The following is a 25,097-nucleotide window of genomic DNA, read 5'->3' on the forward strand; positions in this document are numbered from 1 at the left end:
CTGCCCGCAGATATTTAATTACAATTAAACCATCCGCTCCTCAGTAGCCAATAGTCCCCATCGTTTAACAGGATTGCAGGTATTGTTAGCTAATTGCAACTTTTTTTTCCTTTTTCTTTTTTTTTTTTTTTTTTTTTTAATCCTTGTTTATTTTATTTATTTATTTATTTATTTTTAAGTTCCTCTCCCGAGGAGCATCCCGAAGCCCCAGCACCGACAAGAGGTGCTCGCCGCCGGTTCGCGAGCATCTCCCAGCTCGTGCTGCCCAGGTTTCCCGACACGAAGCAGCCCTCCCTCCCCTTCCCCCTGGACTTGCGTACCATTTATTATCTGCAAATTTGTATCTGTGGTCATCCGCTGGTACAATATCCATCAACAGTATGTACTTAGTTTTTGGATTAAGTCCAGTGACCTTCACTTTGTAACTGGGGAACATGCGCCTGTAAAAGAAATAAGTACATCAGTATAAAAAGGAGAGAAGGGAAAGTTTCCCAAGGTGGTTTTGGGAGTGTGTTTGTGAGGACCAGCACTTGGGGGGGGGGGGAGAGGGGCATTTAACAAAGGGGCGATGCCGTGCTCTGGGGTGGCCCCTGCAGCCAGGCTGGGGCGTGGGAGCCGGGCGGGCTCCCGGCTGAGTCGTAGTTCCGAGCCTGGCAGCTTTATTTGTTTACCTGCTCGTGTATTCCTATCTTTGTTATCACCTATTTCGCCAATATTTCGATTCCCCGTTTAAAAAAATAAAATAAACAAATCCGGTCGTGAGATCTTTTGGAAGCGAGTTACTTTCCTGTTTGCTTAAAGTGTTGGAACAGCAGGGGAGATTTGCCAAAAAAAGAAAGTAAAAATATATATATTTCTGTAAACGTACGTATTTAAAAGACGTCTATTTCAACAAGCCTCCGTGTGTATCAACGGTTCTGTGTTCAGATATGGAAAAAATACAGGCGCTCAGGTGTAACACCGAATCTGTGCGCATACAAAGACATCAGCAAACACACCTGACAAATACTTGGAAACATTCAGATACACACTGAAGACAGGGGCTTTTCGAAATATTTTCCATTACTGCGAGGCAGAGACTTAAAACACCGATGTTATTTTAGTTTGAGCTTTCCAAATATTTAAAAATAAAGCAGATGAAAACGTATCCCTTGACTTAAACCACGCATAAACAAAAAAACCCACACCTCTAAAAATACTGCACTCCTCTCCAAGCCTTGGGCTCTTATCTCTGCGATAGGGCATCTGGGCTGTTTTTTAAATTCACAGTAAAAAGCCGAAGGGGGAGAAAAAAGGGCAATAACGGACAAAGTGGGGGGTTAGCCTTAACGTTTTGAGGGCGAAGAAACCAAACTCCACCTGAACGACAATCTGTAACTCCATCGAAAACACCTGACCAGCAAGATCCCGGACTTCTCCAACAATAAACAGAAGGAATTATATAAATAAGTGAAACTAGCCCATATCTACCCCGGTGAAGCGTGTGCTCTCCCCTAAAGACCCCGCGCTGTAAATGTCTATTTTATTGCTCTCCGGACGAGGTTTCTAGCCGTGGAGATATTTGTTTGAAATTTCTGCAAGGTGGTTCGTGTCTGTCTCCCTTCGTGAGCTGCTTTTTGGGAAAAATAAACTGCTTTTTCGCGAAGTCCCCGCACCCCTGAGCGGAGCCGGCGCCGAGCCACCGGCTGTCCCCAGCTCTCGCACCGCCGTTTTTCCTTTAAAAATCGCCATTTTCAGCTTGCAGAGAGCTTCAAAGGCAAGGCGAGCCGTGAGACAAATCTATTTGCAAAACTTTATGCAGCCGGCTCTTTTTTTTTTTTTTTTTTTTTTTTTCCCCTCCCTCTTCAGGCAAATTTTGGAAGACCACAACAACTACCAGATGACAGAGCAAAATGAAAGTTTGGCTCCGCGTGGTTTGTTGTGCCCTCGCAATCTAAAGCTGTTTTTAAATCTATTTCTGTGCCGAGGCAGCAGCAGGTAAGTCGCTGAATATAACATCGCGACAAGAAGAGCCCCGCGACAGGAGCTTGCTGATGGGACCGGAGAAGCTGCTCCTGGGTCTCTGCATTAGGTACTCCGTTTAACAGCCCTCCAGGACATCAATATTAGGGATAATGTTAAATCGCCTCAAATATATTCGCGTACACATATAAATATATCTGCGGATCAGGTTTACTCAGCCGCTCATGGAATCGATTACGCCCAGTCCCAATAAAGTTGGGTTTGCGAGGCTGTATATTTTTCTACACACCCACGCAGACAAACACACACGTATAGAAATGTGGATCTGGCCGCAGCTAGATACGCATGCTATTTATTTGCGGGCACGTCTATCTCTGCATCTAAACAGCAGCGCTATCAGTACATAAACAGGAGCTTCAGACCACATCGACTTTTAAATGGGGTGGTGTGGGTGTTCTGGTTATATTCTCCCCAATGAGCACACAATAAATAAGGAGCCTCGGGAAACAGCGGAAGGCATTACAAAATCGCAGAAGGACGGGACTGCTCCTTTAATTAAAAATAATAATAACAATAATTAATAATAATAACGAAATCGCCCCGCGAGCTGCTCTAAACAAGGTTAGCTCTTGGCCAAGTGGTTGCAATCCGCGCTTGCCTGGAAAGCTTCCAAAGGCCTGAAATTGGGATTAACGATCCAACTGTTCTGGTTAAGAAAAGAGCCAGAAGAAACAATTTCTCCTCAATATATCCTCGCAGGGAGGGCCCGGCAGTGCCGGGGCAGAGCCGAGCAGCCCGGGCAATGCTGTGCGGGCTGTCCTGGAGCTGCGACACTCAGCCGTGGCCTCTCCCACAGGAGACACGAACATCCCCGGGGCTCGGGGAAGCAGCGGCTGGGCATCCACAGAACACGCGAACACGCGTGGGGAGGCCCGGAGGGGCAGCCCAGTGCAAAGCGATTCCCACAAACACGCGTGAACCAAGGAGGATCCGGCCCCACGGCCCCAAAAGGGGGGCGAGGGGCTTGCTGGATGCTCGTCGCTTACCTTCCAGCCTTTGTTATGATCATCTCCGTCCCCACTTCGTGAAATTTCAGCCACAGCTCCCGCTCGTGCAAAAACACTTTGATTCCTTCCATGCCCTGCAAGGAAGGGAAGCAGAGCCGGGTTACCCGCCCGGGGAGCCTCGGAGCCCCCAAACCCCAGGGAGAAGCCGGAGCTCGGTTTGCAAAGCCGGGAGGAGGTCGGTGGGGGGGTCCCAGGCCGGACCCCGGTGGTGCTGAGCAAGGGGATCCCTGGATAGGATCCTCGGTACGCCGCGAGCAATACCCGGCTGCTCTCCCCCCACCCTAAACCAAGCACATTTCCCCCCCCCAAATAAAAAGCAAGGCCGAAGGCCAAGCAGGCACCGAGCGTGAGGTCTCCCCGTGAGGATTTACCCACGAGGAACACGGGGGCCAGCTCGGTGGGGAAATCCCTCTCTCCCCCCCGCCCCGGTTCCCCAACCCCCTCCTTGGCAATGCGGGGAGCAGCAGCCGGTGTGCCCCCGGGGGAGCCCACGCGTGTCCCAGCACCACGCAGAGCCTCGGGGGGGCGAGAGCTTGGGGGCGGGTGCGAAGGGGACCGCCGGGGGTGCCTGGCCCCTGGTGGCTGCGGGGGTGCCCATGCGTGACCCCCCACTCGGGTGCGTGGGTGCGGGCAGAGCAGTGTAAGTGCACGCCCGGCCGTGGGGTGGGAGCTCGTCGGCGTGTAAATGTCACGCTGAGAGGCACGGGAGTTCGTGGGCACGTAGAAATCTGTGCACACGGCCTCAGGGGGCATTTGCACACCCAGGTGTGGACGCGTGGGACCGTGCGTGTCAGTGCAGGAGCCGTGCATGTTTCGGGTGGGTTTTCCTCCCGTGTCCCCCCCCCCCCACGCACCCCACGGACACGTTCACCATTCGCTCAGCGCCTGACCACGGCCCCGGATAATGGCAAAGCAGGGGAAAAAAAAATACATTTCTGACAACCAGGTGGGAATTTTCTCTTCCGTGGGGCCTAAAAGGACGCCTCGCTGCCCAGAGCTGGGGGGAAAAATGCGAAGAAAAGGGGAAAAATAAAAAGCAAAGGGGAGGCCGGCTGAGGCCGGATCCTTACCTGCTGGGTGAAGGCTGCCTGGGGAGAGGTGGGGGGCTTGCTGGGGGCCCCCAGCTGCGTGTCCTGCTTGGCGTCAGCCTGCAGCTCCTTGGCCTCCGAGTCAGCCGGCGTGGTGGGGAGCCCAAAGCCTTCCTCGCTATCCGCCATGTTACGAGCTTCCTTCGCCGAATCCCCCACTGCAGGCACACATCGGGGAGAGAGCAGAGATAAGAGACGCAGAAGTCAAGGCTGACGTTTAATAAAATATATATATATATGTAAATAGAGAAAATCACATGCACGGAGCCCGGCGCTGGCGGGGCTGGTGGGCGAACCCGCAACTCACTTCCAGCCACCCGGGGAAGGGAACGAGGCCCTTTAACTTTGGGAGAGGGAGAAATAAAGACTTTTATTTATTATCGCAACCCGCAAGGGATGATAGGATTTGGGGGGGGTGGGGGAGGGGGAGAGGGGAGGCGGTATTATTAAATGCATCTTTCGGAAAAAGGTAAACAGCCTCTCTCCCGCAGCCCGATGGCAGAGCGCACCGGGGGGCTGCGTGGGGGCACCTGGCCGGGGACCGAGGGACTCATGGCACTAGAGACAGAAGAAATGGGGTGTCCCCCTCTGGGGGGGGTGGCAGAGCCTCCCCCCGGCCCTGAGAGCCTCCCAGTCCCCGGGCCGAGGCCGGGCTCGCTGAGGCCGAGGAGGCTCCAAGCCTCCCCGGTCCTCCCAGGGAGGTGGGAGCCCGCACCGCTTGGTTGCCACCAGGCAAATGCCTCCGAAAAGTGATGCCGTTTGTGTAACCCCATTTTCTAAGAAAATCCAACTCTCTGCACCCCTGCGAAGCGCGACCTTTCTGCAAAAATAAAGGCGTTTATTCACCCCCCAAAACCCAACACCCCCGGCCCGAACGGTTGCAAGACAAGCAGCATCGGATGGACGAGACGACTGGAAAATAAAAGTGCAAGTAAATCCATCGGCCTAGATATAGTGCAAGGTAACCTGCGTACAGGCTTGGGGACGGGGTTACACTTGGGGCTGAAGCGACCGAAGCCCTAACACGAGTAAAACTGTACCAGCAGAGAAAACCGAGCTTAAAAAATACGGCTTACATCCGATGCGAGTAACAACGGCGAGTTTTAAAGGCAGTATTTTGATGGAGCTTTAAGGGCTCCATCAGGAATGGTAAAAGTTTCAAAGCAGGAGGAAAAAAAAAAAAAAAGATAAAAGCGATTGAATTATCTGCTAGTTTTTTGTTCTTAAGGGGTTTAGAGTTTTAGCAGCTTAAAAAAAAATCTCTCGCATGTTTCAAAGAAGAGGATTCAATTTTGAAAGGCCAAGCATATGGAGACAATATTGTTTTTAAGTACATGAGAATGGTCTGAAATGAGTTCTCCTTCTCCATGAAACAATACGTAAAAGCCTTTAAAAGAAAAATAAATAAATAAAATAAAATAAAAAGGCAATTCTCCTTTAAATGTAGAGGAAAACTGGGGAGGGGGGGGGAATGATCTTCCTTGCTAGTGGTGGGCAATTTATACATGCAGTATATATAATTTAAAAGGACAAAAAGCGAAGGGACTCCGGGTCCACACCTCTGGAGCTAAAGATCATTCCCAGGACCGGCCGTGCCCCCCTCCCTCCCTTCCCAACGCTCTTTTCCCACAACGCCCCAGGCAGGCGGGCTGCGCTCGGGGGCTGCGGGGCGAGGCAAAACCGCGCAAAGTGCGCGCAAAGTGCGCGGCCGGCAGCGGGAGCCGGGCCCGGGGCCGGGCAGATCCCACGGGTTCCGGGGCAGCCCCGAAGCTCCCGAGACAGAGACCATGTAAGGCTTTTCTCTTCCCCTCCTCCTCTTTTCCCGAGCTGTTTTTTTTTTTTTTTTTTTCCCTTTTCTTTCATTTTTTCCCCTTTTTCTTTTCTCTTTTTATTTTTTTTTTCCCCCGCTGCAGCTTCGGAAATCCCAGCGACTCATTTTTAATCGATTTCGCTCCAGTTCCAATCCCTTATTGCCCCCCCACCCCGAGCCAGCAAAGTTCTGGGGAGGGCGATGGAAAAAAAGCATGTTTTATTAAAACAAAGAGGGACCCAGCTATGGGGAGCCCGGCTCCAGCGAGCCTCCGCAGAGCGCTCCGCATGCCGGTGGGTCCAGGCATAATTAAACACATTTTTTTTAAAAATAATAATAATTGAGGAGGGAGCGGGGGGGTCAAAGAAACAACCCACCAACTCGGAGCAATTGGCGAGCCGCAGCTTCTAATTTTTTCCCCTTTAAAGAGCTTCTGAGAAGAAATGGAGCTTGACAGAACCAGGCCGCGGCGGCTGTATGAAAAATGCATCTCGCTTTGCTAAAGTAGCACCAAGTGGGTTTGCAATAAAGAAAAAAAAAAAAAAAAGGAAAAAAAAAAAAACACACCCTAAGCCTTTTGTTCCAGCCTGTGCTCGCTTCGCCCCGCACGCAGCGGCCCCCCCAGGCCCCCCAGCCAGCCCCGGGAGCCCTGCAGAGAGCGGCCCCCCCTGCACCCCGCGGCTCCCGGGGCCTTGCAGGCTCGGCACAGACAATTTGTGTACAACAATGACCCCAGCCAGGCACTTTCGCTCTCTCCCGGTCACACACGCACGCACACACACATATTACAGACACCGACGGACATACATGGCAATGGAAGAGCTGTTACCTTGCTTGTTGAATTCCATGCAATCAATGCATCTCCATATATATATGTATGTGTATATTTTCCCCCTTGGCAATGGAAATTACAATGGGATCAGGCTTCTCGTGTGCATATTTCCTTTTATTTATTTATTTGCGGATCAGCATGTGAAAACCCAGCCTGGAAGAAAAAGATCTATCCAACGCAAGCTGCTTGCCTGCTTCTCTCTCTCTCTCTCTCTCTCTCCTGCTCTCTCCAAACACTTCCAGGTTGTCAGACGCACTAGAAAGGATCCTGAGACCAAGATAAAGCCCCCACCCCCACCCCTTTTCTCAGCCTGCTCTGGAAGACAGTTTTCCCCACCCCACTCTTTCTACTCCCCCTCCTCAAAATAGCAATAATAATGAAAAAAAATATACTAATAATTTAAGAAAAAAAAAAAAGAAGGAGGGGACGAAAGAGAGGAAAAAGAGCACCCTCCTTTAAAAATAAATAATTTTTAAAAAGCAAATTGCCGAAAGTTCCGGGCGGGCGGGCAGGGGCTGCGCGGAGCCGGGCGCGCTGGGCTGCGGGGCGCTGCGCGGAGCGCGGAGGTGCCGCGGGCTCGTCCAGCTCCGCTCGCCAAGTGCCGGGCCCCGCTGGCCAACCAGCTGGGAGCCTGCTCCGGAGAGACTCGCTCTTCCTTCCCCCCCCCCCCCCCCCCCCAACAAGCCCTCCCCTCCGCCCCCTCCCCCCCAAAGCTCCTTTTTTTTTTTCCAGCCTATTTTTCTGGCCGGCAAACAAGAACAAGGCACAAAGACAATCGCCAAACTCCCCAGCAGCCCTCCCCCTCTGCCTTACCTCCTCTCCCTCCCTCCCTCCTCCATCCATCTCTCCCAACCAAAGAGAAAATTCAGCGCCTGGGAATATTCCCCCTCTACTCCCCCCAACCATCCACCCCCCCTTCTCCTCCCTCACCCCTTTAAATAAATCGCTGGCTCCGCTAACCTCACACCACCCCCGGCCCCCCCTGCCCTCAAAGGCAGCCTGGAGGTGTGGATTTGCACCCATCTCCAGCTTTGCTCACAGAGGCCCTTTTTTTTTTTTTTTAATTATTATACTTTTTTTATGGGTATGGGGGGGAGATCCCCTCTGAAAGGACTCTCCTAACCTGGCCAAAGGGATGAAACACAGAGAAGTGGGGCTAAAACACAGCCGAAGGGGGACCCATTGAGTTTTACACCCCCTCGAGCCCCTCTCCATCCTCTTCCTCGCCCCGTTGCCCGGCCGAGGGCCGCAGCCCCCGGAGCCTCCGCTGTGCTCAAATAATCAAGCCGTCAGCAAGGAGCGGGGATGTGGCTTTATCTGCATCTTCCTTCTCTCCCTCCTCGCTCTCTCTCTCTCTTTTTTTTTTTTAATGTATTATTTTGAGGGTAAAGTTGAATAGGTCAGCGCAGGGTAAACAGCCTCCCTGTCGCATTCTGCAGCCTGAAGAGAACCAGATTGGCGAGTCGGATTTTTGATAAGACTTGGAATAAATGGCATGGTTTAGATCTGCTCTGCCCACCCTCCTCTTCCTTCCCCCACCCTTCTCCTTGCCCCCCCAACCCTCCCCCCCACAAAAAACCTTCGCTCTTTTCTCCTTCTCGGACATTTCTCGTGCATTTCGCCGAAGTTTCAGCAAATCGAGCCTTGCTCCGAGCCCTCGCAGGGCGCGATAACGCCGCAGCCCCCCGAAAAGTTGGAGGTGAGCAAAAAAATAAAAATAAAAAAAGGCACCGGGCGAAAAGTCCGCGGGGGTGAGAGGCTCCGGGGGGAGGGGGGGCATGTGTGGGTGTAAATTTGGCATCTCCCAAACCCTTCCCGGGCGCACGCCAGTTCCACAGCGACTCGAGGAGATCCAGCACACGCTAAACGGTTGCAAATCAGAATAATAAAATAACTGCACTTGTAGCCGCAGAGAATTAGCCAACGAACGCTACTTAAACAAACAGAACAAAGCTAGTCACATATTTCATTATTTTTAGAGGGAAACGAGCCGTGGAGCCCTTCCAAACACAAACAAACGAAGGAGCAAACCGGGCGGGTCTTCCCCCGCGGGTGCCGCAGCCCCAAGCCCCGGCCTGGGTGCTGGCATGGCGAATGCTGGAGGAGCCCTTCCATTCCCTGGCCGCCCTCGGAAAGGTGCAAATTGGGGGGGAAACAAGAAAAGCAGCAGCTCCCGTCCAGGTTGGGGGAAAGCCGGGCCGAGGGGAAAGCAACGGCTGCTAGGGGAAGGTTCCCCAAACAGCCAGCGAGCCCGAGATTTTTTTTTCTCCTTAAAAAATAAATCCGAGCAGCGAGGGAAAAAGGTTGCCCGCAGCTGGGAGCGAGAGAGATCACCACCTCCCCTCGCCAGAAAGAAAGGGAAAAGTGAAAATCTCGAAGTTTGCAGGAGCACGGTTGCTGCCCGCTGCCTGAAAGCACTGCTAGCGCAAAGCGAGCACTCACCTCTCCAATGCCACACTAGCTCTCAAACACCTTGAAGACAAGTTGAAAACGATGCAAATAAATCGAATTTATTTCCGTCTGCAGGTTGGGGGGGGTGAAGAAGGAGGAAAAAAAAAAAAAAAAAAAAAAAAAAAGCTGGGAAAAGGACCGCAAGTCCAGGCTCTCTAGGACTGTAATGTCAATGCGAAGGAGCCTTCCAGCTAGAAGCCGATTTGTGGTCTCAGACAAATTAAATATTACTGTTTATTACCAGCCATACTCCAATAAAATAAAGAGAGTTCAAGGCGATAGCTGCTATCTCACGAGCTTTGCTCCTATAGGACACGGAGACGTCACCAACCACGCAACTGGCCTATTCTGTCATGGTTGACTGCAGCAGTAATGGAAGGTTAATTTGTATTATTCTCCTCTTTTAAAGCCCTATCAGTGAGATTCCTGTTTTTTTTTTTTCTTTCTTTTTTTTTTTCTTTCCTTTTTTTTTTTTTTTCTTTTTTTTTTTTTTTTCCAAAGAAACCGGCGCAACGCAAACTACGCCGAGGCTGGCCGTGCTCCTCTGCGTGTGCGCACCCTCCCATATAGATGCGAGTGCACGTATAGACATGAATATATAAGACACACAACGCACACACATGTATATATGTGGGTGTGACGGAGTGCATGTTATATATGTGTGTGTGTCACCCAAGCAGGCACGGAGTCGCTGGAAACTCCAGGAAAACCCACTCTTTCTTGGGGCGGAAAAAGGGGAAACCAGTAGCAAAGCTCCCGCTTCATCAGGAGCAGCCCGGTTAATCCAACCGTATTGGCATTGTTCAGCTTAATTTTTAATAAAAAAAAAAAAAAAGACGCTATTAGAGTGAGCAGGAAACTTGTCAAATGAATGCTCAGGCACCTCTGGAAGCAAACACTCTGGGCTATATATAGTAAATGATAACCTGGTTATTTGCACAGATTCAAGCGTGCTTCGGGAACCAATTATTTGCTGTGATTAAAAAAAAAAAAAAAAAAAAAAAAAAAAGTAGTAAATCGAGGCGATTATTTGCCAAATGAGATTGACAAGGGAAAAAAAAAAAAAAAAAAAGCCCCAAACCCCCAAATCCCTCCAGCGCAGCCAGTGGCTGCAGAGGAGCCGCGGCGCTCCCTGCGTCCCAGCGCCTTTCCTATTAACCTGCGGGGATTTTTGCGATGCAGTCGCGGCAGCTTGCAGCAAACTTTTCACCAAAGATGCTTAAAACGTTCTTTCCTCCAACAGAAAAAAAAAAAAAAGAGAGAGGAGGAGGAGGAAGAGGAGGAGGAGAAATAGGGAGAGAGAAAATAAAGAGCATCACCTAAGGAAGAGCGAGAAGTTGCTGCAGGATCTGGACACCGGGTAAGTGTTCCCAAAAAGGGTCCCCCCCCAGCCCTGCCGACACTCGGGGCTCCTCGGGAAGAAGCAGGCCCTGGCAAAAAGCAGCCGAGAGGATGGAAAAAAAAAAAAAAAAAAAGAGGGGTTCGGGGAGGAGAAGCCCCCCACCCGGCCCCCATTTACCCTGCATGGCCTTCAATTGGGGACACCCGTTCAAATGAGGGGTGGGGAGGGCGACCCCTTCACCCCCCCCCGGCAGCCTAGGGACGATCATGCCCTTTGCAATGCCTGCCCTGCTGCTTTAGAGCCGCCAAACGCGGCCCTATAACGGGCCAAACCCAAGCAGTCGGAGCAGAGCGGCAGCATATAGGAGCCTATACATATATAAATATATAAATATATATATATACGTGACCCAGAGGTGTGCGCGCACGCCCGGGGGCGAACACACGCGCGGTTTGCCAAAAAAATAAACCACGCAGGCACGGGGCCGTGTCCTCGATAAAGAAATGATGCAAATTTTATACATGGAGGCTGCACGTGGGACGCACACGCGTGCAGAAGGACATCGGTGAGAGAGAATATAAGAGCTGTATGGATGCCCGGACACGCGCATCGCCAAGACACACGTGCAAATAACGAGGCCGCCGTGCACACGCACACAGCAGCATTTCCGCGTGTGCAAGCCACCCGTGCCCCCGCCGCTACCCACGCGGGGCTCTTTCCATTCCCAACTATATTTCCCGCACGCATTTTGGGTGAGCACAAGCAGAAATCCGCCTCCACCCTCTTGGATCCCGCTGCTCGCTCCCCAGAGTGCGTGCAAAGCCGTGCACACCCCAAAAAAAATAAAAAATAAAATAAAATAAAAAGCTGGGGAGCGGATAGATGTGCGCGCACCGCCTATACACCGATCTATAGGCGCTATAGGTTCCCGCACTCGCGGAAATCCCCAAGCATCCCTCAGCAGCCACGGGCCCAAGCATCCCCCCTCACCGTGGACACTTACCTGTGTGGGCCGGGGGTGCGTGGCCGGGTGGGGGAGTCCTCTCAGCCCCCCCCGGCTCGCTCAGCTCCTCTCCACCAGCGCAGGATCAGGCCCCCTCAACCCGGGCCCGGCCTCCCCGCGCCCGGGGGTCGCAGACCACGGGGAGCCCCCGCTTTTGGGGGTGGCATGGCTGGAGCCTGGTGGAGCCCCCCCCGCCTCCTCGCCGCCTTCAGAGGGTGGCAGAGGGGCTCTCGAGGTTTCTCCTGGCGGGTTTCACCCTGGAGAGGAGGCGGCAGGGGGGCACGGCCGGGGTGCCGGTTTGCAGTGGGGTCGAGGTGTCAGCAGTAAGAAATAGTGCGGAGCGAGACCTCGCCCCCCCAGCCCTACTCGCTGCCTTTAAAGCCGCTTTTTGGGGCCGCACCACAGCCCGGAGCCTTTCCGCTGCAGCTCCCCGGGAGCGCCCCTACCCAGGGCCGGGGCAGTGCGCCGCTGACCGCCTCGGAGCTTATAAAACCTATATACTGCAGCATTTTTGGCTCTCTAACTCCATTTTTTTTCCAGCTCCCCCATAGCAAGAATATATTTTTTCCACTTTTAGGTAATTTACTTCTCTCCGACCAATTCTTCCCTCTTTTATTTCTAATTTTTTTTTTTTTTTTTTTTTTTGGCCGCATACCCGCTTTGGCGAAATACGCACCTGGGAGAAAACAAGTATTTAAAATAATCATCCTCTCTGGAAGTACTTTGGTCCATTCACTCTTCTTTTTATTCCTTTTTTTTTTTGGGGGGGGGGGGGTGGGGGGCAGTGGCTCGCTGTATTGATTTGAGGGTTTGTCAGAAAGATGTTTGTCTCAAAGTAACACAAACATAGCTCTCGTCGTCTCACCATTTCCACTTTCGGTGGTCGAGAATTTCTACGTTTATAAGAGCCTTTGGTGTAGATACCTGGGTCGAACTTTTTGTTTGATTTTTCGTTATTACAGGTGAACGGCATTTTTCTTCAAAAGTTTGTGGTTTCGGGTCTTTCTTCCCGCCCTTCTTAATACTTAAAAAAAAAAAAAAAAAAAAGTTTGCAATTAAAAAACACCCCCTCCTCCCAGCCCATTAATTTCCCAGGAAAAGTCCAGGCTTTAAAACACTGACGAAAATGAAAAATAACCAGCGGGGCAGAGGCAGGGCTGCAAAACGCGGCGCTGTGCAGGCACCAGCGCTGCCTCCCACGCGTGCCTGTGGGATGGAAATCCCTTTTTTTTCCCCTTTTTCCCCCCTGCAAGTCCCAGCTAGCAACCGGGGAGCGGGTGAAGGAGTCCCAAAATCAGGCTAGAAGCATCCCCGGAGCAAGAGAGACCCATTCTCCCAGCCCTCTCCGCCTCCAAAAAGGCATTTTAACTGCATCCCGAGGGGTGCCCGGGGCTCGGTCCCCTCCCCAGATTTTCCTACTCGCACAGTGCTGCCCAAGGAATGGGGACTGGGCTTTTTTCTCATTTCCCCCCTTTTCAGGGAGCCAGCTCGGAGGGTAACCTTTTGGCACGGGGTGCTCAGCATCCCCCTCCCCGCCCCAATCAATGCGTCCCGATGGAGCGAAGCGCATTATTGATGCTAGAATAGAAACGCTAATCTGCCATCGCCAAACAGGGTGTCAATCAGGGCTTTATCTCGGGCCGAAGGAGAAAATAAAAGAAGATAAGGCCTCACTCTCGCCCTGGGAAGAAAGCTGAAGGGGGCAAGAGGGGGAAAGTCTTCAGCGCCCCGTGCCTTTCGCTGAAAGTGATCTTGCACTGACCTTGGCGGGGGAGCCGGGGGCGGGATGGCCCGGGCTGGGCTGGGGAGAGGGGCCCGAGGCCACCCCAGGGCCACCTGCCAGCTTCATCCGTCCCCTCCTGTGCCGCAGCCCGGCCCCGGCCCCAGGGGGGACAAGGGACGGGAGTGGGGACAGCACCCCGGGCACGGCGCAGCGCCGTCGCCCCGCCACGTGTTCTCTCTCCCTTACTTCCCAACACTTTTTTCTTTTTTTCTCCCTCTCCCCCTTTCTATTCCCTCTCGCCTTCTTTCTCCTTTTCCCCGTTTCCCCTCATTTTCCTCGTCCCCGTCCTATTTCTTTCCCCTGCCCTAAATAACGCAGAGCGAAAGCGCGGCCAAGCCTGGCTGAAGTCATCCTTGATAATAACGGGACCACCACGCGATTTGGGGTCCGGATCCCCTCCCCAACACCCAGAAAGGCGAATGCGGTCCCCAGCTCCACTCCCATCCCGGGGACAGCGGCTGGGAACTGCCAGGTCCCGGCTTCGGGCGGGTGGCAGGGGCATCCCCCAAATCCGCGTTGTCCTCGCGGTGAAAATACGGCTCCTATGTGTTACCCAAACGGCTCCTAATTGGGACGGTGTGGTGGTGCTCCCCAGCTAACGTTAGGCGCATAATAATAATAACAATAACAACAATAATAACGTGAAATATTCACAGAATGAAGAGACCAGGAAAAAACGAACCTTTCCTCCCCCATCCATAGCCTTGCCCCTTGTGCAAGTGTTGGATGAGGCCGCGATCTGTAAATCTCAGAGCCCTGCGCTGCAGCACCGAAATTGGTTCGGGGGCTGGGGGCTGCAGGTCGCTGTCCCCAAGGGTTTTTTTCCCCACGGATATGAGGAATGGGGCTGAGAGTTTGGATGCAAAGGGCTGTTCGGGGTGACACTCGGCTGGGTGAAGACCATTTCATGCACACACATGCGTACTACCCTAAATATGTAATAAATATATATAATGTACATCGCCATATATTTATACCTGTTTCACCTATATTAAGCGTTCAAGCTGGGTACGTCCTTGTCTATTTTGGTCTAGATGTAGCGGTGGCTGTGCACACCCCCCAAAAAAAAAGGATGTTTTCCCGTATTTAATACAATATCAACAGCTCTTTTCGTGCCCAGCAGCTGTTTTTTGGAAGCAGCCTGGTGTCTTTGCTTTCTTGCCCGTGCATTTGCAGGCTGCCAGCGCAGCTCTGGAGAGCACTTTTTGGGTCCCATGCGCTTGGAAACCGTTCACTTCCAAAGAATAAATATTTTATGCTTTGGAATAATAATAATTAAAAAAAAAAAAAAAAGAAAAGAGCTCAAATCTCCGCGCAAAGCCCTCCCCCGGTGGAGCCGAGAACCCGGGCACTACCTGCGGCTCCGAGCCCGGTTCCCCCCTCGGCTGCCGGCCCCCGGAGGCCGGAGCAGCCGCCGTTCGAGACAATGCCTATTTTCTGTCATTAATAACTTGTTTCTTAAAAAAAAAAAAAAAAAAAAAAAAATCTCGTTTGGATCCAAGATTGTTTTTTATGATTCAGTTGGACAAGACGGAACACATGTTAGTTTAAGCAGGTTCATGAAATAGCTGTAAATCAAATAAAGTTTACGAGTTTAGCAGGAAATACTGAATAGATGAAAAAAAAAAATCCGCCGAGGCAGAGAACAGCAGGCTAAAATAGTTGGTGGAGTTTGTCCTGCTCTGTGTTTCTCTCTGTTCTCTTGTGCATCTTGCCGATTAAAGGCCTCGAGACCCCGTGTTGGCGCCAAGTGGCATGTTATTAATCAGTTATCCGTAGGTTCAGTCCACATAAGAGAGAAATTTAATCACCAGAAACCAGACCCGACATAAAAGAGAAATCTAAAATCAATTCCCGCCCGCCTCTCCCCCCCCCCCCGCCTGCGAAGCGATCAGAACGAGCAGAAGCAATCAAGATCTCGCTCCCTCTCCCTCTTAATTGCACCGGGCGAACAGCAAACTTCTTAGAGCTTTACCCCAAAGAGAGTTTAGAAAAAAAAGGAAAAAAAAAAAAAGGGGGGGGAAACTAAGGACTCGCCACCACAACGCAACAAGCTTATCCTTGATCTCACTATAAAAACGTGATGGGGGAGAAACAACCCAGGCGGAGCCTTTCATAATGGAAAAAAATATATAAAAATATATATTACAACGAAACGCGCTGCTAAAATGATCTTTGAAGGCTCCCCGGGAGGGGTGCCCCCGCTCCAGGTGCTGGCAGGGGGTTCGGCTCCCCCGGCAGAGAAGTGCTGTCCCCTCCTTGTCCCCCACCACACAGGCATCAGTGGTCCAAAAATGGGAGAAATCCGGCAAAATCCCCCTCGAAGACAGGAATGGTGCTGGGGGGCTCTCTCCCCAAAATTCAGTCCTCCCCCCAAGCCCCGGAGCTGAGCGTTTCCTTTGGGCGTTTCCCCCACACCAGCACTGCACCCTTTTTTCCTCCAAGGACTTTTGGGTGGGATTTCCCAGTTTTTGGTTAGGCCGCGTGGTTACGAGAGGAAATTCTTGGCCCTCCGCTGCGTGGGTATCACGGCAGGCGGGGAAGGTGCCCTGCTTCGGGAAGGAAGGGACAGGAGGTGACAGCAGTGCCCCCCCCCCCCACGCCCGGAGGACACGAAAATTCAAACATGGGGACCGCAACATCCCCTTCTCCCCCTCAAAATAAATAAATAAATAAAATAAAATAATCAATTTCCCAGGAAAAGTGAAGAGCAGCTGGGCTCGGCGGCTTTCCACGCGTGTTTTGCGTGGAAGGCTCGACCCCTGAGGCTACCCAGCTTTCCCCCCCTCGGCTACCGGGCACGGCCCGGGTGGGGGCTGCGCTGGTGAAGGGCACCGGGAGGAGGCGGGGGGACACGGGCGCTCCGGGGCTATATTTGGAAAAGAATTTCCAAGCCCTTCCAGCAAATCTGTGCGAAAGGTACGGGCCCGATGGGACAGGCTGCCCTGGGGGCTGCCCCTTCCCCTTGTCCCCCCCATTCCGTGTCCCTCCGCTGCCAGCCTCCGCGTCCCACCCGCGGCGGGGACGGCGTTTATTCCTCGAAAGGGGATAGGAAAAAAAATCCCGTGCAAAGTTTTGCCTGCCCAAATCCGAAGAGAAACGCTTCTCCCCGGTCTAACCCTCCAGCCCCGATGGCTAAAATTTACCTAACGGCCCCCCCGCGACGGTGGGGATATCCGTGGAGCGGCTTTGAGCTTGCCCGTGCCAGCTGGATTTGCTTGTTCTGCCTTAAAAAAAAAAATAGCAAGGGGCTATTTTCGTTCCCCCCCGACCTCGAGGGGACAAGGGGTGAGGAAGACGCCCCACCTGGGCTGACCCGACTGGGGGATTTTAACCCAAAACCGAACTTTAGCCCGCCTTTTCCATCATCTTTTCCCTCCACCGACACTCTCCCCTAAAAAGCCTCGAAAGCAGTCATTTGGCTTTAGACGCCTGACCTTTTTTTCCCCCCTCCACGCTGTATCTGATCGTTTTCCTCCAGCCCAAATAGACTGGAAACCACAGAGAAAATAATCAAAGTGCAGCATGTTTTCCCACAGTAGGAATGCATGTTAGCACTCTCTCCACGTCTTGATCCTCTGTTTGCGTGTGGGTATTCCTGGGGAGATGCGTGCAGGGCGGATCTCGCCCAGATGCACGACGTCTTCTGTTTTTTTTTTTAACCCCCCCCCCCGTGCCTCCAGCCACCCAGCGGCCGGACAGACGGCCGGCTGAGAGCCCCTTGGCCTCGGGGTGCCAGCTGCGGGGAGCTGAGAATTTGTATGGAAACACAGAAAAAAAGGGGAAAAAAAAAAAATGCGTGCACGGTTGGGCACCCAGCCAACAGCTACGCACCCGAAGTGGGGTTCTTGGTACGCACCCGCATTCGTGGGTGCCCCCCACCCAGTGGGCTCACGCCCACCCATGGGTGCCACGGGATCCCCGAAGCCTTGCCCTAAGCACGCGTGGGCTCAGCCGGAGCGCAACGCTTGGGGGAAAATGGAAAAATAAAAGGGAAAAGGATGGGGGGATGCCCTCCGTGCTGCGATCCGAGCCCACTCGTGCCCTGGCACCACTACAAGGGGAGGAAGAGGAGGGGAAGAAGGCTCGCTGAGGAGCACAAAATGGTTTTGCACCCCCCCAAGCCCTTCCGTAACCCCTCCTCTCCCCCCCCCTCCTGCAGCTGCGCAGCGTAGGTAGCTCCAGATAAGTGAAAGTGGTATTTTTATAGGCTGATAAAAGAAACTTATCTCGGCTTGCCCGAATCTGACAAAGATTCCCTAATTGGGCATTTGCCCACACCAGCTTCCCCAGCCCGGAGCTTGGCTATTTTCAGCCCTCCAGGGGGGTGTCAGGGCCCCAGCCCCCCCATTTCCAGCCCCAATCTCGGAATTTCCCAGCCCGACGACCCCCGCAGAAATCCCACCTCGGGGCTGCCCCAGCCCCCTGTGTCCTGGCAGAAGAAACCTCTAAACTGCCGACGGGGGCTCCCCATGACACCCGATTCATTTCATCAGCTGTAACACTAAGTAAATCAATTAAAAAATCACAAAGAAAGGAAATGAATGGACTAAAGCTCTCTTATGTATGGGCAACGGGTGGGGATGCGCTGTTTTGCACGACTCTGCCTCCTCCTGCCCACCGGCTGCAGAATTTAAATAGAAATTTAAATAAACACGAATTTAAATAGAAATATAAATGTAAATAGGAATTTAATCTCTGTTTGTATATCCCAGGGCACCCCCAGACCTGCCATAGGGCTCAGCAGCCACTACCCATTCCTGAGAGGATCTGCCAGTCCCGGCTCCACTGCTCACATCAGCTCCACTTTTCTCCTCCTGTGCTTTTCAATCACCAGGCTACCACAAAACCCAAAGAGCACAGAAAACATCCTCAATCCTAAACAACCAGACCTTGCAGCCAGCTCACATCACAAGCCTCAAAACGAGCTGGGAAGTCGCCCTCTAAACTTATTTCTCATTTTCCTTCCCCCCACCTTTTTTTTTTTTTTTTTCTGGGGAAGGGGGAAGGGTTGGGGGATTAACGGCCCATCTGACCTACCAGTGGTGTACGCACATGAATCAAGCACAATCAAAGGGCCCAGTGTCAGCATTAGCTTGACCCCTACGACTGGCGCAGGACTCAGAGCGCAGCAAGGCCTGCTCTGGCCGCAGCACCAGGAACCTTCCCCGGGTTATTAATGCTTGCAGAGGGCTCTGCCTGGCAGGCTGGGTTGGGGTTACAGCCACACGGGGTGCAGGGAAGCACTGGGGACTGTCCCTGGATAGACCCACTCCAGCAGCACCGGCAGGGTGGCCCCACTCGGCGGAGCCCGAACACATCTCACCGCATCAAACTGTCCACTTGGAATCACAGAGAAGTGGAAATTGGGTGGGTTTGTGGGTTTCTTGGTTTCTATTTTTTTCTTCAGGAAGTACAGCGAACTGTATGCTCACACTTTTTGTCACTCCATTTGCCATGCGTGCTTTCCCTGCAGTGGATTGGAAGGAGATGATGCTCAGGTTCCCCTTGGCCACTCTGTGGCTGGGAGAAAGACAAACCCCATGAAAACAGGCAAAGATCTGGCCCCAGTGACTGGGGACCCACAACAAGCTTCAGATCCAGCCTTGAGGCTCAGCAGGTTCTGAACACGGAAGAACTGAACCCTTCCAAAGTCCGGACAGATACCTCAAAGCCAAGCCAGCATCATTAAACATTCACAGGTCTTCATTAAAAAGGGTGACACTCAAGCGCGTCCTTTAATACGTTTTTCTCACAGAGAGGAATGAAGAGTGCATCAGTTCCAAAATCAAGTCCCCAGTAGCAGAGCAGCTTGATACTGACGCAAGAATTTTGGAAAATAGCTCATGATCCCTCTTCTCACTGAATTTTCCCCGCACCCAAGAGGAGCACTCAAATTAACAAGAGATCACCAGCAGGGAAAGCCGTGTGGCCGCTGCTCTGCGGGAGCAGGCTCTGGAGGGGATGCGCACGGTCCTGTCAAAGCATCAAGTTCACCCTCCATTTAAATGTCACGCTTAATGGAAATAGTGCGACCTCCTCTTCTCCTCATCCAGTCCAACCCGGGCTATTTTTATTTCTTTTATGTTTGCTTGTACTTAACACTGACTTTTGCTTTTAGCCTCTTCTTTCCAAATACTCATGCACATATATATATATATAAAATCCTCTATTAAAAATATTGATGCCAACACTCAGCAACACTTGGCTCTTTGACTGTAATGGCTTAGCTGTCACTAAATCTTGTCTTTTTTGGTTTTGCCATGATAACTGGGCAAGGGAAGAGCTGGTGGGATTTGGGAAGGGCAATGTGGGCTGTGAGGGCTGGCACAGGGCTGTCCCTTCCCCTGCAGCAGCTCCTAGAAGGATCGTGCTGCTCCTGGCTCTCAGCAGGCACGAGAAGGGAGCCTGCAGCAAGGCTCCCATCAAAGCCAAGCTGCCAGAAAGCTCAGCCTGCTCAGCAGCCAGCCTGAGCATCCTGACAGTGAATTCAGAAGGAAGCAGGCCCTGGATGCCAACTGAGAACAGACTGGGGGCCAGGAGGAGCCATGAAGTTGCACCTCCACTTGAACCAACTCCTGTCTCAGAGAATCACCACTGGGCAGCCAGGCACACACAAACCACTGCTGCTCACAACGCTGCCTCTGCCAGAGGTTTTCTGCCAGCAGATTTTGGAGGAGAAGCACGCTGCTGGACCAAAAGCCACAGCCCTGCCTAGGCTGCCTGCAAGCCACTGTCCTGGGGACAAAGCTGAAACAGAGAGGAGGTCACCGGGCGGAGCAGGGAAGATGTTCAGTAGGGCTTCATCCTCACTCTATGGAAGTGCCCAGCTGGAGACCCCCTGCCCCAGCTTCTTGTCCCACAGCTGCACCAGGGAGTGCTCACAGCACCCATGGCACTGGAAATATCAGTCCTCTGCATGCACCACCACCATCACGATACAACCAATAGTTAGGTGGCCACTTCAACACCACTGGGCTGCAAATACCTACAGCCCTGATGGCCCTCCATAACCCCGAGTGTAACAGCTGTGGCTTGTCCCGTTGGGTAGCTCCTGAGTTGGTTTTGGTGGTGTCTGTGCAGTCCCTAGTGCATAAGTGTCCTTATTACACCTGGAACCAGCACACGTCCCATGCTCGCAGGCAGTACCAAAGCAGTTTCCTGGTGAGCTCTGGGCACAGGCCAGTCATGTCAGCACCAATCCCCACATCTGCCAAGGACAGTTGTGCCTAAGACACCAGCCAGGAGCTTGGAAAGTCCAAGCCCAATGGCTCTGTGCCATTTAGGGCCATGCTTTGAAGAATGGTGTGCCCTTTCATAATACAGCAGTTTAGGATCTAAGAGATTAAGAAGCATCTGCTCGTGCCTTCCCAGCCCTGGTCTTGACTCTATCCAGAGCATATAGCTGGCTACATTAGTAATGCTGGAGACTCAGCAGCCCTTTAATTTGGGTAAGCCTTTCTAGAAAACACTCTAAAATCTGTATCCTTCTACAGACACTGTTAAACTGCAGCCTAGATAGCTCTCACTGCAATTACTGCCATAACCAAGAGTGGAAAGTCAAATCACAGAGAAGGAAAAAAGAGAAACTGGGTTGGGACTGCAGGAAACAGAAGCAAATTTGCCCTAAGAACAGGTCCTTCAGTATCCCTCAGTTAGATTTAAGTGGCACTTGCGACTTTTACAAGCTCTGTGCATCACAGAAAATTTTGTGTGAAACAGAGAGGAGCTGCACTGTGCAAAACCCACCACAGCAGATGTACCAACACCAAGCAGGGCTCCTCAGACCAGGACCTCAAGTAAACCCTCCACAAAGCTCTGTCACCCTTTCAAAAGGCTGAGATTGATTGTAAGCCATAAATCCAATACACCCTAGCTGTCTGGGGACCCTGGTGAGAGAAAAAAACAGCTCCAGCTGAGCAATGCCTCTTCCCCTGAGCTATCTGGGGTACCTGCAGAGGGGCCTCCAACCAGGTTGTGGTGGGATGGAGCCACCTTACTCATTGCTGCATTTCTGCAGAATAAAAAAATAAAATAGCCTTTCAATTTCTACTTCTACGGGAAGTCCTTAGTGCACATTTGGCGCAGTTTACAGGATGATGATGACAATGTGTTTCTCCTAAATAAAATCCATTTTTAAAGACTACATGTGCAATTACTTTGGGTTTTGGCCCGTATTCAGGAAAGAATTTCCCCTCGGGTCAGATTTGGCAGGGGCTGGTAAGGTTTTCTTGCTTTACTCTGTAGGGTGGGCCATGGTCCACTTCCTAAGATCATCTGGACATTTTCACCTAACAATTTCCCTGCTACTGCCGGGACCTGGGACACTGGCAATGCCCTTGATCTCTCCTGCATGTTAGAGTTTTTGTGGCTTTTGGTCTTTTGTACTAAGGGTCTTAAATTTGTTATAGGGTGTTGGGAAGTGTTTTATGGCCTGCAGCGTATGCAGTGGATGTTCTGGGGACCCCTCTGGATTAAGCGGCTATTACATGGTCACCTGTAATTGTGAGCGCCTGTGCTCGGTGATGCAGGTGGTCCCTCCCCGTGCTGTCACCCCTCCCTTACCTTCCAGTAGCAGGGCTCTGACGTCAAACTATGAGGGAACTGCGCATGCAGCAAAGTCACGTGTGACATCTCTCCTCTCTTTTATTTGAAATGGGGTGCTTATAAACCAAGGTGATGGGGGATATTAGGATAATAAACAAGGTTGAAGCCCTGGGAACTGGGAAATTACAAAACCTGGGCTCCACTCCTGTCTTGCTACTGGCTGGCTGCATGGGACCCTTCCCTCCTTCACACTCCCCTGGCTAGGCTTTTAGCCCTACCTGGTTACACCAGGATCCCTCTGAAATCGAGAGAGAGACTGGGGTGGGTGTTTTGTCCAGTCCTAAGACACCTCCTAAAGCAGTAGGGTTGACTAGCCCCTACCCAACCACTGAGAGCACAGAGAGCCTAGACAACCAGCTTAAACTTTCTGATTTTTTGATGTCTTAGCCCTGTTAAGTGCACATGATGAGCTTAGCACTGTGGTTCTGACCTTAGCTGGGTCTCCACAACTCCTGCAGAGCAGGTGACCAGGACAGATTCATCCCTATTAAGTGCCAGACCTTTGAAACCAAGCACAGCATCAAGTGGTACAGTGTGAAGCTTCCTGCTGGGTGACATGGGTACAGATTTCTGTACTCAGTTCGTTCCTGGTTACATCATTAATTCATCCATGCAGCAACACCCCAGTGCAGAGAGTAGGATGGGTGCTGGTACAGTACTGGTTGTGTCCAGCAATGGAAGGAGAACCAGACAGACAGACATCCTGCATGGCAAACCGGTCTGAAATCACTAAATTTAAGCCCAGGCAAAAAATACCTATGGATCAAGATTACTTTATGGATGAGGCTTCATCCTGAAGCTCACATCTGCCTGATCTGGGTGCTTCTTGTGACAGCAGTGCTGCTGATAGCACACTGTGCTCCTGAGAGACCTACACTTGCCCACAGACAGCGTTGGGATTGTCTCCAGAAACACAAAATACCCAAAGGACCAAGCTGCTATGGCTTCCTTGGGATCCAGGGGGTCTGTGCACAAGCCCTTGGCTATGTCCCGAACTTTGCTTGTGCAGACACACTGCACAGCCGGGAAATCTGGTCCAAAATGAGCAACAGAACCCCCCTCCCGCTCCCAGCTCCAATGTGCAGCGCAGATATATTTCCCCCTAATCCTCCAAAGAGAAAAACAAACAAGCACACCAATGCCAAAACATTAACTACACCCCAAATTACTCAGACTACTGCTAATTAGTATAAATTTACAGCAGCTGCACTACTGGAAGTGAGCTCAGCCTTTAGCCCTGGAAATTACTAGGGAGTATAATTTTTTACAGTTTTTTTTTCCTGAACTTATAGAAATCTACAGGAATGTTCCAGTATACTAACTAACTTCATCAGCATTTCTAAGCCTTCTTTATTCTGTGCATACTGGGGTAACCATCAAGTTTGCAGGCATGAAATCCACAAATGCATTCACTCTCAAAGACTCCTGTACGCAGCAAGCTCAGCGATGTATGTCCGGAGAACCACATAGGAGAGGGTGGGGAGCTCCCCAGCCTGATTTCTTACACCTCGTTCATCAGCTCATACTGATCAGCACAGATCAATGCTGAAGGCCTAGGAGGTGTTCGTCGTGTTTGGATTTCATTTCTCCATTTCCTTGTGGAATTACCGAGCAGTAATTTTCTGTGTGCGCTATGAAGGCTGGGTCTCAGCAGAATACGATGCAATGCGTTTTCTGGCAGGAAAAGCTCGAGATCTGTTTGTCACTGCTCTTCAGAAAGGTGGGAAGGTGCTCTGGGTAATGCTAGCCTGGAGTGGGGCCTTCCACCTGCCCATGCACGTACTCATCTCAGTGAGAGAACTTCTACAGTAAGTAAAACACAACCATGAACCTCACTGACCAAAAGATTATTCTCCTATCTTGCATCACCAGCCACTCCAAGCTAGTAGGCTTCCCTCCCTGAGCAATCCTCATATGTTTAGATCCCACTTACTGCTCCAAAGCCAGAGGTAGGAACATACAAATTGTATTTGTCCTTAAAAAATTGGTCCTGGAATAACAGCAGGTAGGCAGACAGGTAGGCAGACAGACAGACATGATGATAAGCTATACATCTGGCATGCAAGTATCATGGCAGTGGAATTACCATTCCCCAGCCAAGTTTCACGCTTTGGGGAGTTGTTTTGACGTGCTGTCAATGCAGCACCAGAATAACCTGATTTATTTCCCTTGTTCTCTTTGAAAAAGTCTATTTGGTGCCATTTATTTTGCACTCACTTACTCGCCATCCTATCAGGAGGCGGGAGGTCAGGGGGGTCACTCCTAAGAGAGTATCATGTTCTGTACAGAATAGAGAAAACGCTCTACGTTAGTGGGAAGGGAAGAATTCATGCTGGGGCCTCCTTTCAGCCTCTGCTCTCCCACAGTGGGCTCGTATACCTCTTCCCTTCCCACATCCTTGCTCTTCCTTTCAAATGGAAAAGCCAGGACCACTTTTGCTGTTATCCCACCAGCAGAAGTCCCCCCCTGCCTCAAATAGCCTGCTTCAGTTTTGCTTCATTTGCGCCTCCTCCGATCCTTAGCTGGGAATTCTCAGGGTTCCCATCTCCATCCATCCTCCCCATATCACACAATAAAATCCTCTAGGCTTTTCTGCCTTCGCATATAAAACCCATGTCACGTCCCAAGCGGCCGTAAGAGGAACTGAAGCCACAGCAGCAAACAGAAGAGGGACGCGTTGATAATTTCAAGGGGGATCGTTACAACAGGCCAAGCCATTTTTAGGCAGAAAGGATATGGTGCCTAGACACGCTTGCAAAAAAAGTACTCGTGCCTAGTTCACGCATCAGCCGTATGCCAAGACAGCAAACCTCAAGCAAACGGTTGTGACAACAGACCTGCTGCCGAGGAATGGAGAGCCCAAAAAACACAGCAGCAGAAAATGGGCTTGGTGGGCTGTCGATCAAAGTGCCATCACTGCAAAGCAGACAGGCGAGAGAGAAACCACGAATGGCTACGTGACCTTTTTCTTCTGGAACGTGACACGGATGGGCAAAGCTGGCGCAGGAGTGGAAACAAGAAGTCAGAGGCTGATAGATGCAGCAGGAGGAGCAGCCTGCTGAAGCGGAGAGCCCAGGCAACTGTCCAAGCCACTTGACTCCAGCAGCAGAAGCTCAGACCTGCTCAGTAGCGAGGCAGGATCTCCCTCCCAC

At 51.6% G+C, this 25,097-nt stretch overlaps 1 protein-coding gene across 1 annotated transcript in view; it reads right to left on the bottom strand.

The window, feature by feature from the left end:
• TBX5 (T-box transcription factor 5) overlaps nucleotides 1–6,787 on the bottom strand; it is a gene marked incomplete at its 3' end in the record, with an annotated part of 36,391 nt that extends 29,604 nt beyond the window's left edge. Inside the window, exons 1-4 of the mRNA XM_084297620.1 lie at nucleotides 6,757–6,787; nucleotides 4,100–4,275; nucleotides 3,009–3,103; nucleotides 321–440 (exon numbers count right to left, since the gene is read on the bottom strand). Coding sequence (XP_084153746.1) covers nucleotides 321–440; nucleotides 3,009–3,103; nucleotides 4,100–4,275; nucleotides 6,757–6,775 — 410 coding nt within the window. The 5' untranslated portion in view covers nucleotides 6,776–6,787. The remainder of the gene's footprint in view (nucleotides 1–320; nucleotides 441–3,008; nucleotides 3,104–4,099; nucleotides 4,276–6,756) is intronic.
• Nucleotides 6,788–25,097: the final 18,310 nt, after the last annotated feature.

This window comes from Netta rufina (genome assembly GCF_964035555.1).
Source record: "Netta rufina genome assembly, chromosome: 17".
Lineage (NCBI taxonomy): Eukaryota > Metazoa > Chordata > Aves > Anseriformes > Anatidae > Netta > Netta rufina.